The 14,503-nt window shown below is 40.4% G+C and overlaps 1 protein-coding gene across 5 annotated transcripts in view; it reads right to left on the bottom strand.

Moving 5' to 3' along the window:
* CPNE4 (copine 4) overlaps positions 1–14,503 on the bottom strand; it is a 516,611-nt gene that overhangs the window by 372,310 nt on the left and 129,798 nt on the right. For all 5 annotated transcript variants that reach the window (XM_073900035.1, XM_073900038.1, XM_073900041.1 and 2 more), the window contains one exon: positions 189–369. In XM_073900035.1, the coding sequence (XP_073756136.1) occupies positions 189–369 (181 nt within the window). The remainder of the gene's footprint in view (positions 1–188; positions 370–14,503) is intronic.

Below are 14,503 nucleotides of genomic sequence, written 5' to 3'. Positions count from 1 at the left end.
AACGTCAAAATATCCAGGGCATTAAAACCACCGCATCAGAACATCACTATACAAGCAGAAATGTGATCATATTCATTTCAAGAATTTTCCATCTCATCAAAAGAAACCACCGGAAGACAGGAAATGCAAACACATTTTTGAACAGATCCCCCAGCCATGCTTCTGTCCACTTCCTTGGACACGCCTACCTCAAACCACTGCCCGTGGGACTGCATCTTGAGGACGACACAGGGGTCTGGTTTGGAAAGAGCATCTCTGTCAGAAATGCCTTTGCATGCCACACGCAGCTCAACTTTGGTCAGGCAAGGGCTGTTAAAGATTCCCAACGTATTGGCAGCTGACTCATAAATGTTGCTCATCTTCTTCATTCTGTTTTAGGCAAGAAAGAGAGGGAAAAAGGACACACCAATCACCATGCTATTTGTCAAAGGAGAAAGCCTTCCAATCACCTTTCAGGATATTGTTTAATAAACAATTTCAAACCCTGAATGTATTTATTATTTCACTTTCCACCCCAGTGGCACAGTGCCAGCAAAATGAACAAACAAAACCAAAGAAACAACAAGAAATCCCAACAGGTGCTGGTGCGCTTGGTTAAGGTTATTTTTCTATACGATTTGCATAGTAAAATTTCTAGTTTGTGAAATAAAATTAATGAAATCGTGCAAACTGTAATCCAGCTCTATATTAAGTGCATTGGCTTGTGGGAAATCTTATAGATTTGTTGGCTAATCGATTTAATCACATTCCATGTTTCTAAGACTCCCTAAAAATCCAGTTCTCCTCTTCCTTTTGTGTGATGGCACAGAGAAGAATGTTGTTCTACCCGAAGACACTGTCCCAACTTCCCTTTCCTAACCCTGGCCTACCTTCTCGAGATGCCAACAGCCAGCCAGCTCCAGGAAAGAGGCCCAGAATCTGATTTTCTGCCCCAAGTATGGAAGTCCATCCTCAGCTTTCCTCCCTCTTATCTGCCACATCAGAATTCAGAATCAAAAGGGGGGAAAGAGGGGCACCTGGGTGGCTCAGTGGGTTAAGCGTCTGCCTTTGGCTCAGGTCATGATCCCAGGGTCCTGGGATGGAGCCCCGTGTCAGGCTCCCTGCTCAGCGAGAAGCCTGCTTCTCCCTCTGCCACTTCCCGTGTTTGTGTTCCCTCTCTCGCTGTGTCTCTCTCTGTCAAATAAATAAGTAAAATCTTCAAAAAAAGAGGGGGGGCGAAGGAAGGGGGAGACTGTGTGAGAGGAAAGACAGCTTCTGATTCTGAACTCAACGGAAACAGTGGTCACGGTAAGCACTCAGGCCCCCTTCCCATCTCCTCGTGACCACATTTTGTATCATGCAGGCCTGGGCTATGGGCATCCCCCCAAGGCCACCAACACTCTTCTCCTTCTCTGAGGAGGACTGGACCTGTTAGGACATCGAAAGATTCTCTCAGGAATGAAATTCAATATCCTCCTCATGGAATTCTGTTTCCTTGTAGATTCCCTAGGAAAAGGGCAATGGCTTCCTCCACCTCACACAGCATCAGGGCTGTAGAATGGAATTTCTTCGTCTATAAAGTGAGAGTAATCCCTCTCTTCCTTCTCTACTCAACAAACATTCAGTGGGTTTCCCCTTGGTACTCAGCACCACACTAGGTTCAAGTACACAGTGCCACCTCTTTCACAAGGTGATGGGTGTGCCTCAGCATTACACACCCACACCCCAACTGGTCTGTCCAAACTTAGCTGCTAGGCTAGCTCCATGCCAAAGCCAAGCTTTTTCCGATTTGACAATGCCCCTCACTCATGGCAGATGTCACCCAACCTTCTCTCCCAATGCTCTTTCACAAAGCTCTCCACTCTTGCTCTCCATTCTTCTTCCACTTTCCTTCCTTCCTTCCTTCCTTCCTTCCCTTCTTCTCTATTTTCTCTCTCTTCTCCTCCCTCCCTCCCCCCTCCCTCTCTCTTTCTTTCCCATTCCAACTCTCCAATGCCTTATTTATCTAATTGCTGTGAACATAGGTTTCTCTCTCTCTCTCTCTCTCTCTCTATATATATATATATATATATGTATATATATATATATACTGAAGGGAAATTGCAATTGCACTGACTGCCACAAAGTTATGTCCTCAAGCAGGAATGGACAAGCTATGTCCTCTGTGTCAAATCTGGCTCACCACCCATTTGTGTAAATAGAGTTTTATTGGAACACAGGCAAACTCATTCATTTATGTATTGTGTGTGGTTGCTTTCACTGCAACTGCAGAACTGAGTAGTTGCAACAGAGACTGCATGGCCTGCAAAGCCTAAAATATTTACCATCTGGCCTTCTTTAGAAAATGTTTTCCAAGCTCTGCTCTGAAATATCAGGTAACGGGGATTCGCAGTCGGGGAAGAGTTGCGATTCTATTTTAGTATCTGTTATGGAGTCAGTTTGAGGATGAGACTTGTTCTATGTTCAACCATACAGAACATTAACAGGAATTTGAGGACATTCTTTTTTACATATGAGAAAATTCAAGCTCAGAAAGAACTGGTACTTTACCCATACCACACAATTATTGTCATCACAGAGCTGGGGCCAGAATGCCAGTTTTCCAGCCCCTAGCCTAATGCTATTTTTATCACATGTAATACCTTTAGCCGGAGAATTGTTTGTATCTACCAAGGAACAGTGGATACAATATCCCTGACTTATTTCAGCCTCCATACAGAATCATACTTTCCTTATATTTTTGAGAAAATTTTATTCATATATAGAAAATACGCAAATCATAAATGCATAGCTTAACAACTGATTGTCCCTCTGTTTTTATAGGTTGTAAGCAGACCAATTATTAGAGCAACATAGAAGGCAGAGTATATATGAAATGCAATTTATAAGAACAGTGAACAGAGAGAAGGAATAGACTAGTGGAACAAAGCTTTGTGTTCAGGCAGTGTTGGAAATGTGAGCACTTTATCAATTTTTTGATAAAAATAGCTTATTCTTCAATCAATGTCTTCCTGAATTCTGCTTTTCCCAATGCATAAAATGACTCCTTGGAATCCACATTTCTCTTGTGCATTTCTGAGTGGTCTCTCGTATCTCTAGAGGCATTATCTTTTCTAACTGTCCCATCCTTATAGACTCATGCTTACATCCATCTCCTTTCTTTTTTTTTTCTTAAAGAATCTATTTTTTGGAGCAATTTTGTATTCACAGCAAAATTGAGAGGAAGATACAGGGATTTCCCATATGCCCCCTTTTCCCACACCTGCATATCCTCCGCATCATCTAAGTGCCCCACCAGAGTATATCTGTTATAATTGATGAACCTACACTGTTCATCCAAAGCCCATAGTTTACATTAGGGTTCACCCTTGGTGTACATTCTATGGGTTTAGACAAATATATAATGGCATGTATCTAACATTATAGTATTATACAGAGTAGTTTCATTGCCCTAAAAATCCTCTCTGCTCTGCCTATTCATCCCTCCTTCCCCATAACCCAGGGCAACCACTGATCTTTTTGCCGTCCCCACAGTTTTGCCTTTTCCCAGAATCTCATATAGTTGGAATCATAAAGTATATAGCCTTTTCAGATTGCCTCCTTTCATTGATGCACTGACTCTTTCTTGATGCACTGACTCTTTCTATAGAACACGAGCTTATTCTTCAGAATGAGACATTTCTCTAAGGTCTAGTCTTAATTATGAGGTATAATGGAAGAAAGATTCCATTAAGGAGACAGAGTTCCTTCCCGTTTCAAATTCTGGCTTCTCTACTCACTAAGCATGTGACCATGAGCAGGGTACTTAACTTCTCTCATAGTTACACCTATCCTGAAGAGTTGCTATGATAAGCAGATGAAATAATATATGTAAAGTGATTAGCATAATGCCAGGTATATAGCAAGTGCTCCAAAAGTGGAGCTATTATTATTGTAATCTGATGGCTCTCAATATTAAAAAATTCATTTCCCCACTGCCAACTGGAACTCTTTTAGAATTCCCACTATTACTTTAAGATCAAAGTTCTACTAGACCCCTTAAATACATTCTGTCTTTGCAGCCCACACCTGCCATAAATAAATGAACTGGGGCACATGTTCAGAGTTGTTTTTTTTTAACCAATGAGGTACATGATCCAGAAATTTTATGGATCATTCCTTTAGGCAATGGAAAACACTTGGAGGATTTAAAGCTGGGAAAATGGATATGATGAAATAAGCACTTGATAAAGATCAATCTGGTACCAATATGATGATTGGACTGAAGGAGAGAAAAAAGTCTGTGATTGTCTAAAGGCTGCTATGCTGGTCATTATCCCTTCCTCACTGATTCTTCTCCCTTCTTCTCCTGTTTAGGGACCTAAGAAGCTGACTTTTTTACTGACTGCCAGCTCTTTGTTGGCTACTTTCCTGCTGTTATGGTCTGAAGGTTTGTGTCCCACCCCAAAGTCATACATTGAAATCCTAACCTCCAAAGGTGATAGTGTTAGTAGTTGGGAACATTGGGGTGATTAGGTCATGAGGGTGGAACCCTTATGAATGAGATTAGTGCTCTTATAAAAAAGATCCCATAGAGGTCCCTAGGACTTTCCACCATATGAGAATACAATGAGAAGTCTGCGACCCAGAAGAGGGCCCTCACCTGACCATGCTGATCTTGAAGGCCACCCTGATATTGAACTTCCAGACTCCAGAACTGTGAGAAATAAAGTTCTGTTGTTTATAATCCACTAAGTCTATGGTGATTTGTTATAGCAGCTCAGACAGATGAAGACAACCGTTGGGTTGAAGGGATGCAGACCCGGGGAAGGGAGGAGAGAGAAAAGAATATATTTCTTCCTAACTCCTACCCTGCTCCTTAGCAGTGGCAAGTCCCTACATGACCCTGGTCCTGTCAGGTAACTGTCTCCAAGGTTCTGACTATCACTGTGCTTTGGTAATACTATTTCCTCCTTTGGCTCCATCACATTTATGGATAGTATTAGTTTCCTACCAGTCTTAAGTTGGGCATCATAGAGGCAGAGCCTGAAACAGGGATTCAGATGCATTTGATTAACTGAGTAGAGGATAGAAAGAAAGTGAAGGAAACAAGAAGGTAATCCCCAGAGGCCCAGCTTTAGCATGGTTCCAAGGGGGGCTCTCTAGCATGGATTGTACCATGGGTTTGTCCACCTTAAGGAAAGAGGTCTGGCCTCTTATAACCCCATGTCAGTCAGTCATGCTAGGGTTTTGTTTTGTTTTTTTAAAGATTTTATTTATTTGACAGAGAGAGATAGCGAGAGCAGGAACACAAGCAGGGGGAGTGGGAGAGGGAGAAGCAGGCTTCCCGTGGAGCAGGGAGCCCGATGTGGGACTCGATCCCAGGACCCTGGGATCATGACCTGAGCCGAAGGCAGACGCTTAACGACGGAGCCACCCAGGGTAGAGAAAACATAACCTCTTAGTTTGGGTTCCTACCCCCACTGGCTGAGGGCAGTCAATTCTCCAGAAAAGGGAGAGCTATGAGCCATTACCAGCCAACACTCACCACCACTGGGGGATGGATCCACTAAGTTGATAAAGGGATATGGGCAGAGTTTCAACAGGGTCTATTTCACCACAGTAGTTAATCTCTGTTGTGCATATATATATATATATACATATATATATATATATAAACTCCTTTAGGTCAGACACTACTCATATTTCATTGCATCCCCAGTAATGTTCATCTTGATAATATTTGTAGACTGGTGATGAAACCAACATAAACCTTCAATTTGGATGGGGGGTGGAGATAGAGTATAGGAAAGAAATGTGGAGATAGTGAAGATAAATCTCCTAACTTTTCACAATTATACCTAGGTCCTGGCTTACCTTCATGTACAAGCATAAATGAAAGCCCTGACCAGATATACTGGAATTCATAAGTTCTTCTGGCTGCCTACAGAGAACAGTAGTCCTGACCTTGACTTGGAGGTGGTACATAGGCCAATCAAGTCAAATTGTTTGGCTTTGGCCCAGATGAAGCTCACTGCTGAAAGGTGATCACAAAATATGGCTCTGTCAGTGAGTGATCAGCTACCTCCAGCCCCAGATAAGTGAAGTAAACAACGAATTTCACACTCTGTTAGAGAATGAACAGATTATCAATACATTTCCCGAGGCCTATTTAAATCCTCTTTGTTGCCTTTCATACAATACCCTGGTTTTACAGAGACTAATGTCGGCTGAGAATTATTTTGATGAAAGCTGACTTTTGGCCAATTTTAGAAGCAAATTATAATTGTCCTTTCACTCAGATAATTTAAGTTACATATATAAAAAAAAAAAAATCCCACCACTTCAGCATATCTACTCTCTCTAACAGGACAAACTGATCCTGAAACTTAATTAGGTTCTGAATGAGTTGCAAACAATGCGAAGACAATGGAGAGCTCAAGAGAGAAGAGAATCAGCTTGAGTTCACAGGGGAACCAATTGAGCAGAGCTTGTCTTAAAACTGTGTTAAGAATAAGTGCATAATCACTGTTCTGCTTGCTTTGGCATTATTTGGCCTTTTTAAATGTCACAGCACATCCAGGGAAGGCTGGTGTGCTGGATGTCTCTATCACACTATCACACAACATTTCTATCTCGATTCTAAAACTATGTATGGAGTATCTGCTTTGCAGTGCCTTGCACTGTGCTGGAAGCTGGAGGTATTGAGCATTCATTCACTCAGCTGAAGATAAACCAGGCGTTATTCCACTAGGACTCATCAATTTATTTCCTATTCAACATTCCTTGATTTACTTTTAGTGGAGAATAATAGTTGGGGAGCTTGGCTGGCTCAGTCAGTAGAGCATTGCAACTCTTGATCTCGGGGTTGTAAGTTCAAGCCCCACTTCAGGTGTACAGATCACTTAAAAATAAAATCTTAAGAAAAGAAAGAATAAATCTACTTTTAGGTGGCAAACACTGCGCTGAACACTATAAAGGATGGAGACATAAATAAGACAGTCCATCTGCCTGAAGGTTCTTATTCTGGAGCAGTGCTTTTCTTTTCAGACTTTGATACGATCATGAATCACCTGGAGATCTTGTTAAAATGTAGTTCCTGTTTCAAGAGTCTGGGGTGGGGCCTCAGATTCTGTTCCTGGGTGTCCCTGATCCTACTGGACTTTGGACCACACTTTGAGTAGCAAGGTGGTTGCATATAAACTAAGCATTTATAAAATAAGACAAACTGTTCCACAGGTTAAGACACTCACAAAAGAGATGCAGAAAGCCATAGAGGGCAAGAGTGTGGATGAAGCATGAGATAGTGTATTTGAGGCTAACCCAAGTACTCTTCCCTTGTGGGACTATGGGCAAGTTACTTGAATCATCTATGCCTCAGTTTTCTCACGTGTAAAATGGGATAATAAAAGTCCCTATCTTGTAGAGTTGTCTTGAGAATTATATGAATTAATCCACATAAACTCCTCAGAAGAATGCCTCCTCTACAGTGAGCATTCAATAAATGCAAACTGTTATTGTCCTTTTTAGAAATTACACCAGTAGTTTCAGGTAACATTTATCAAGCTCTTCTATATCTGCCAAGCACTCAACAGTAAGTCATCCAATCTTCAGAAGAATCCTTCACCTGATCCCCCAGGAGAATCTCATGGTAGGTACTGTAAGGATGCCCCTTTCCGAGGAGAGGGACCACAGTTTTGAGAAGTGAAACAGTTGCACATGGCTATCTAGGCACGGAGGGGATTTGAAGCCAGAACTCCAGCTCCAGAATTTGGACCCTTACCACTCTGCTACACCTGCCTCCCTGTGGAACAGCTACGTGAGAAGACTCTCAAGAAAGCACAGGACACTTCCCCAAATTTTCTTGACCCGCCTGGTTCCCCTGAATGTCAGACTGCAGCTGCGCCTCTCTCCTTTTTGTCTACCCCACAAAACCTGCAGCACTCACTCTTCTCTAGGCTTTTAGATCCTTTATTATTTTTTTCCTCCACAGCTAGTCTTTTATTTTGTAAATTAATCTGCCCTCTAGGTTTCTCGCTCTCACAACTTTAATCATTACTTACCCTGTCAGCTCCCCCTTTGGCAGTACAAACACTGAATCTTCCCTAGAGGGTGGGAAAGGGAGAAAAGGTATGGATATTTATACTTTCTACCCTCATCAAGCATATCATTCTCTATAAATCTCTTTTAAAAATAACTTGCTTTCCTACCCACTAATGCTAACTACACTAATAACCAACTACACATACACTGTTTCATTTCATCCTTAAAACAATCTCTTGAGATAGGAATTGTCAGTCCCATGCCATAGATATAAAAAATGAGATTCATGGTGGTTAAGTAATCTGCCCCAAAGTCATAGCTGGTAAGTGACAGAGCCAGGAATGAAGCTTGGGTCTAATGGACTCCCAAACCTGCATATTTGAATATTTCTTACAATAATTTACATTCTTAATTTCCTTAACAATTACTTTCTTCTAGATGCAAAGGCAAACTTCAACCCTGTTCCAATCTTAACAAATCTCTAGGGTGCACTGTGTGCATTAATGAGCTTGTACTTTAGCAGTCTTTAAAAATTCACTTTTGTTTTTTTCCCTTACTCTCAGGTGGCCCAAATCATTTTTGCACTCTGCAACAGCAGCCTAACCCAGCAAGCTGGAGGGTCTGGGAACCCAGTGTCCCTACTCTGACATTTTCAAACACTGAGCATTTGCTGGGTTACGCATGCACCCAGCAAAACCAGAAGTAAAACCATGTGAACCACAAAGGGCCATGGTTCTAATGAATAAGATTCAAAATTGACAATATATGTACATGAATGTTCTTCTAGAATATACGATGCCAAATCACTCAAGTGCAGTAAATTATTACTTCAGTCATTTCCTGAGCTTTCTAATTTGAGACAACAGAGGGACTAAAAGAAAAAATCCAGCAGAGATGCTATTTCCTGAAAAACAGCTTTCCTGGGAAAATGTGCATAAGGAATCAGATATATTGATGTTCTAGGAACTTACAGGCTCACATTTTTGTCTCTAACAGTGAGTCATAAAGATGAGATTTTTCTAGAAAGCAATTATGTCCATTGCATCACATTCGTATTAATTTTATAGCACTCAAATGTCACCCACTTTTAGGAGAACTGGATGTATAAATTTCACTGGAAAATTATAAAGGCTGATAGAAACTTTTAGAAGTAAAACTTGAACAAAATATCAGAGGAAATCATATGAATGACTATCTCTTCCATGTCACAGTCCTCTTTTTCTTCTCATTCCAATTCTAGCTCCTGAAGGAGAAAGAAAGAGCAAATTCAGTGATGTTCTTTATTATTTTGGCACTGAAATAATTTCCTCCTGTTTCTCAGGCAACTAAATTTACCCAGTAGAAACATCAAATCCCAGTCTTATTTTGTTCGGTTATTTTCCCTTTTTAATATAATCATAGGTTCGATTCTTCCATTAATGTCATGTTAACAGGAAGCTGGGGGCTCATAAAATGGATTTTGGGCTTCTGGTCTCATACATGCAGCTAAATTTAAAAGAAAAAGGAGGTAAGATTATTTTTATATTCAACAGGAGAAACAGACAGCATATGAAGCCAGAAGCCAATTTCCTTGAGAAAGCATGATAACTGATCTACTTATGATCCCTTACCTGCTCCTACACCTTCTCGTTTAAGACTTGCTTCCGTTTTCAATGACATCCTAGCCTTTACATGCTTTTGCTTAGTTGGTAGAGGACAACATGATGTGTTTTGGGAAAGAAGAAGGGATTCAGTAGATGACCAAGTGTAAAAAGAAAGACCTCTTAGGATACAGAACACAACCTGTAGTTTAGCTCTGCCCAACAGAAATATGTGTGATTATAGAAATGTTTTATATCTATGCTGTGCAATACAGCATACCTATTGAGCACTTAACCTGTGGTTAGTGCAGTTGAGGAAGTGAGTTTTTAATTTTATTTCATCTTAATTTAAAGTTAAAAAGCCACCTGTGGCTAGTGGCTATCGTAATTGATGTGTGCTAGACACACTGTATTAGACTACGGTTCATAGCCATTTTCTTTTCTTTTCTTTTCTTTTTTCTTTTTCCTTTCCTTTCCTTTCTTTCCTTTCCTTTTTCCTTTCCTCTCCTTTCCTTTCCTTTTCTTTTTGTTTCTCCTAAAGACAAAAGCTAAATGGTGTTGCTCAAAAACACTCCCCAGTATAAATGCAATGTCTAGGACCTCACCTCAAAGTGATTCATTAAAACAGGACTCTTTTACAAGAGAAATCTAGCTGCCCACTATTTGGTGGAGACTGGATGCAGAAGTGCTGAAAGGACTTAACAGGTCCAAGCTTGGCTCAGAGGCTTCCTCCTGTGCCAGCCCAGCTGACTGGCAGGGACTACCTATGGTTCTGCATGGAAAGAATGCATGATTAATGATGGCTGCCGCCCACATGCATAGTAGGGGAAAGTGGCAGCCTGTGGGCTCTTCTGCTGGTACCAGGACAAACCTTAAGGAAAATACTGGGGGTAAGAATCTCTTTACAACTTCTTTCTATCTTTTTGTGTCTTCCTCAATTTCTTTCATAAGTGTTCCGTAGTTTCTAGAGTATAGATCCTTTACGTCTTTGGTTGGGTTTATTCCGAGGTAGCTTATGGTTTTTGGTGCTATTGTAAATGGAATCGATTCCTTAATTTCTCTTTCTACAGTTACATTGTTAGTGTATAGGAAAGCAACTGATTTCTGTGCATTGATTTTGTGTCCTGCCACATTGCTGAATTGCTGTATGAGTTCCAGTAATTTGGGGGTGGAGTCTCTTGGATTTTCCACATAAAGTATCACATCATCTGCGAAAAGAGAGAGTTTGATTTCCTCTTTGCCAATTTGAATGCCTTTTATTTCTTTTTGTTGTCTTATTGCTGATGCTAGGACTTCTGGCACTATGTTGAACAATAGTGATGAGAGTGGGCATCCTTGTCATGTTCCTGATTTTAAGGGAAAAGCTGAAAGCTTTTCCCCATTGATAATGATATTCGCTGTGGGCTTTTCATAGATGGTCACTTATCAAAGAAATTAAGGAAGACACAAAAAGATGGAAAAACATTCCATGCTCATGGATTGGAAGAATAAACATTGTTAAAATGTCTATCCTGCCCAGAGCAATCTACACTTTCAATGCCATCCCTATTAAAATACCTTTGGCATTTTTCAAGGAGGTGGAACAAACAATCCTAAAATTTGTATGGAACCAGAAAAGACCCTGAATTGCCAAGGGAATGTTGAAAAAGAAAAATAAAGCTGGGGGCATCACGTTGCCTGACTTCAAGCTCTATTACAAAGCTGTAATCAAGATGGTATATTATTGGCACAAAAACAGACACAATGACTAATGGAAGAGAATAGAGACTCCAGAAATGGCCTCTCAACTCTATGGGCAACTAATCTTTGACAAATCAGGAAAAAATATCCAATGGAAAAAAGTCTCTTCAATAAATGGTGCTGGGAAAATTGGACAGCTACATACAGAAGAATGAAACTGGACCATTCTCTTACACCATACACAAAGATAAACTCAAAATGGATGAAAGACCTCAATGTGAGAGAGGAATCCATCAAAATCCTAGAGGAGAACATAGGCAGTAATCTCTTCGACATCGGTCACAGCAACTTCTTTCAAGATACATCTCCAAAGGCAAGGGAAACAAAAGCAAAAATGAACTTTTGGGACTTCATCAAGATAAAAGCTTTTGCACAGCAAAGGAAACAGTCAACAAAACTAAGAGGCAACCCATGGAGTGGGAGAAGATATTTGCAAATGACATTACAGATAAAGGTCTGGTATCCAAGATCTATAAAGAACTTCGCAAACTCAACACTCAAAAAACAAATAATCCAGTAAAAAAGTGGCCAGAAGACATGAACAGACACTTCTCCAAAGAAGACATACAAATGGCTAACAGACACAAAAAAATGCTCAACATCACTAGCCATCAGGGAAATACAAATCAAAACCACAATGAGATACCACCTTACACCAGTTAGAATGACAAAATTAACAAAAGAGGAAACAACAAATGTTGGTGAGGATGTGGAGAAAGGGGAATCCTCTTACACTGTTGTGTAAGGGAATGCAAGCTGGTGCAGCCACTTTGGAAAACAGTATGGAGGTTTCTCAAGATGTTAAAAATAGAGCTACCCTACAACCCAGCAATTGCACTACTAGGTATTTACCCCAAAGATACAGATGTAGTGAAAAGAAGGGGCACATGCACTCCAAAGTTCATAGCAGCAATGTCCACAATAGCCAAACTGTGGAAGGAGCCGAGATGCCCTTCAACAGATGAATGGATAAAGAAGATGTGATATATATACACAATGGAATATTACTCAGCCATCAGAAAGGATGAATACCCACCATTTGCATCAACATGGATGGAACTGGAAGGGATTATGCTAAGTGAAATAAGTCATGCAGAGAAAGTCGATTATCATATGGCTTCACTCATATGTGGAACATAAGGAATAGCGTGGAGGACCATAGGGAAAGGGAGGGAAAACTGAAGAATGAGTAATCAGAGAGGGAGAAGAATCATGAGACTATGGACTCCAGGAAACAAACTGAGGGTTTTGAAGGTGGGGGGGTGGGGTAGCTGGGTGATGGGTATTAAGGAGGGCATGTATTGTGATGAGCACTGGGTGTTATATGCAACTAATGAATCATTGAACACTACATCAAAAACTAATGATGTACTATACAGTGGCTAACTGAACATAAAAAAAAAAAGAACTTCTTTCTAATGTGGCATTACCTTTAAGTCTGATGTGTAATGTTTCTACTAAACATTTCAAAATGGCAGAACATAAGCTTTGTGGCAAATGGCCTTGTTAGAGCAGCTATGGATAAAAACAAAGGAGAGACAAGAATTCAGGTAGAAGTAGCATGTGAACTGGGTATGTTTTTGGGAGTGGAGAAGAACTGCTTGAAAGGGAGGACATTTGACAAATAGTATCATGTCTGTCTCAGAGATAGGTCATATGAGCAGCCCTCACGGACACATGAGGGATACTCTGGGGAAGAGGAAAGCCATAGCACATGTGGAAGGAGTGGTATCTGTATGTCAGCATTCACACATAGACACACACACACACACACACACACACACACACATTCTCTCTCTCTTTCTCAAATTTCCTGAGGACCATACTGCAAGGTGGGAGAGCTTTTGAGTAACAATATAAGAAATGTATATTCATTGGAATTATTTGAAAAGGAAAAAAATCTCTCTGCTAGCACAGAGAAACTAGGGGTCCTTTGGCAGCAGGAGGGGATGGTCAAATTGATCAAGTCTATGTACCTGGGCAAGGCTTTTGGGGAGACATTATTAGATGAGGAAGAAACTTGACAGATGCCATGTGTGTGGCAGCTGAGAGTTCTGTGGATTTCCAATCCTCACCAAATGTGAGAAGAATTTGAGCACAGGAAAATCTGCAGGCTCCAGTGTGGGCAGAGACAGACCAGAGAAACAAGTGCCACACATAAAATAATAACAGCCACAGTGATACCAATTATAGCAACTGTTCTTGAATACTTATGTGTCCAGCACTGTGCTCAATGCTTCTGGTTACACTATCACATTTAATGTTATTCAACGGTTATACGGCTTCAACGGTTATAAAAGGGAACTTGATATTATTTTTACAGTTGAAAAAACTGAGATTCAGAAAATCTAAGTAAATTGCTAGATCACATTACCAAAAAATGGAAGAGGCAGGATTCAATCAGATTTTTTGAACCCCAACTCTAAAGTTCAGGATTTTTCTTCTGTAATTGTTGTTCTGCCCCCTGTACACCTTAGGATCTAAGTTTAGATTCTAGTTCTACTTGCGTCCCTCAATGCTGGCAGTCCCAGAGTGTTATATCTCATTCATTCATTCATAAAATATTTATTGAACACTTCAAGTATGTGCTGAAAACCATGCTGGGTACTGAGAGATACAAAGATGAAAAGACAGGATCACTACATTCAAGGAGCTCACAGACAAATGGGGAAATAGATAAGCAGATATTTATAATGGATTAATTTGCTGTTATGCCTTCTGCCATATTTCCATTAAGATAGGCGTGGAGAAACTTGGAAGCTCACAATAGCACTAGAAAGGAAAAAACATCCTGGTGAAATTTCCTCTGGCTGTATTCTACAGAGCACTATGCTGTGGAACTATTGTTCTGACTCTGTGAGGTACTAAAAGATATTCACAAAAGAAGCAAGTGTAAGATTTTTATAACATAAAGCACGTTTCATTACAGCAGGAAGTTTCAGTCATTACTATGTGAATGTGCTCTGTGAAGCTCCAAAAAGGAGGTAGGTATGGGGTATAATGTTCCAAACTTATTTAGTCACAGAAAATTTTTCATGGAATGCACCCAAAGATAAATTATTAGCAAAAAAGAAAAACAAAAACTTTGGGAAAATGAGGTTAAAGGGCAATAGAGGCATATTGCATTTAGTGATATTTTGTTTTGCATGGTAAGTACTGTAATTGGGGGCTGAGACAAGAAA

Source organism: Callorhinus ursinus, unplaced genomic scaffold, assembly GCF_003265705.2.
Source record: "Callorhinus ursinus isolate GAN/ISIS: 27379988/994484 unplaced genomic scaffold, GSC_fseal_2.0 scaffold1, whole genome shotgun sequence".
NCBI classification, from domain to species: Eukaryota; Metazoa; Chordata; class Mammalia; order Carnivora; family Otariidae; genus Callorhinus; species Callorhinus ursinus.
This window is presented reverse-complemented; position numbering and strand designations above follow the sequence as displayed.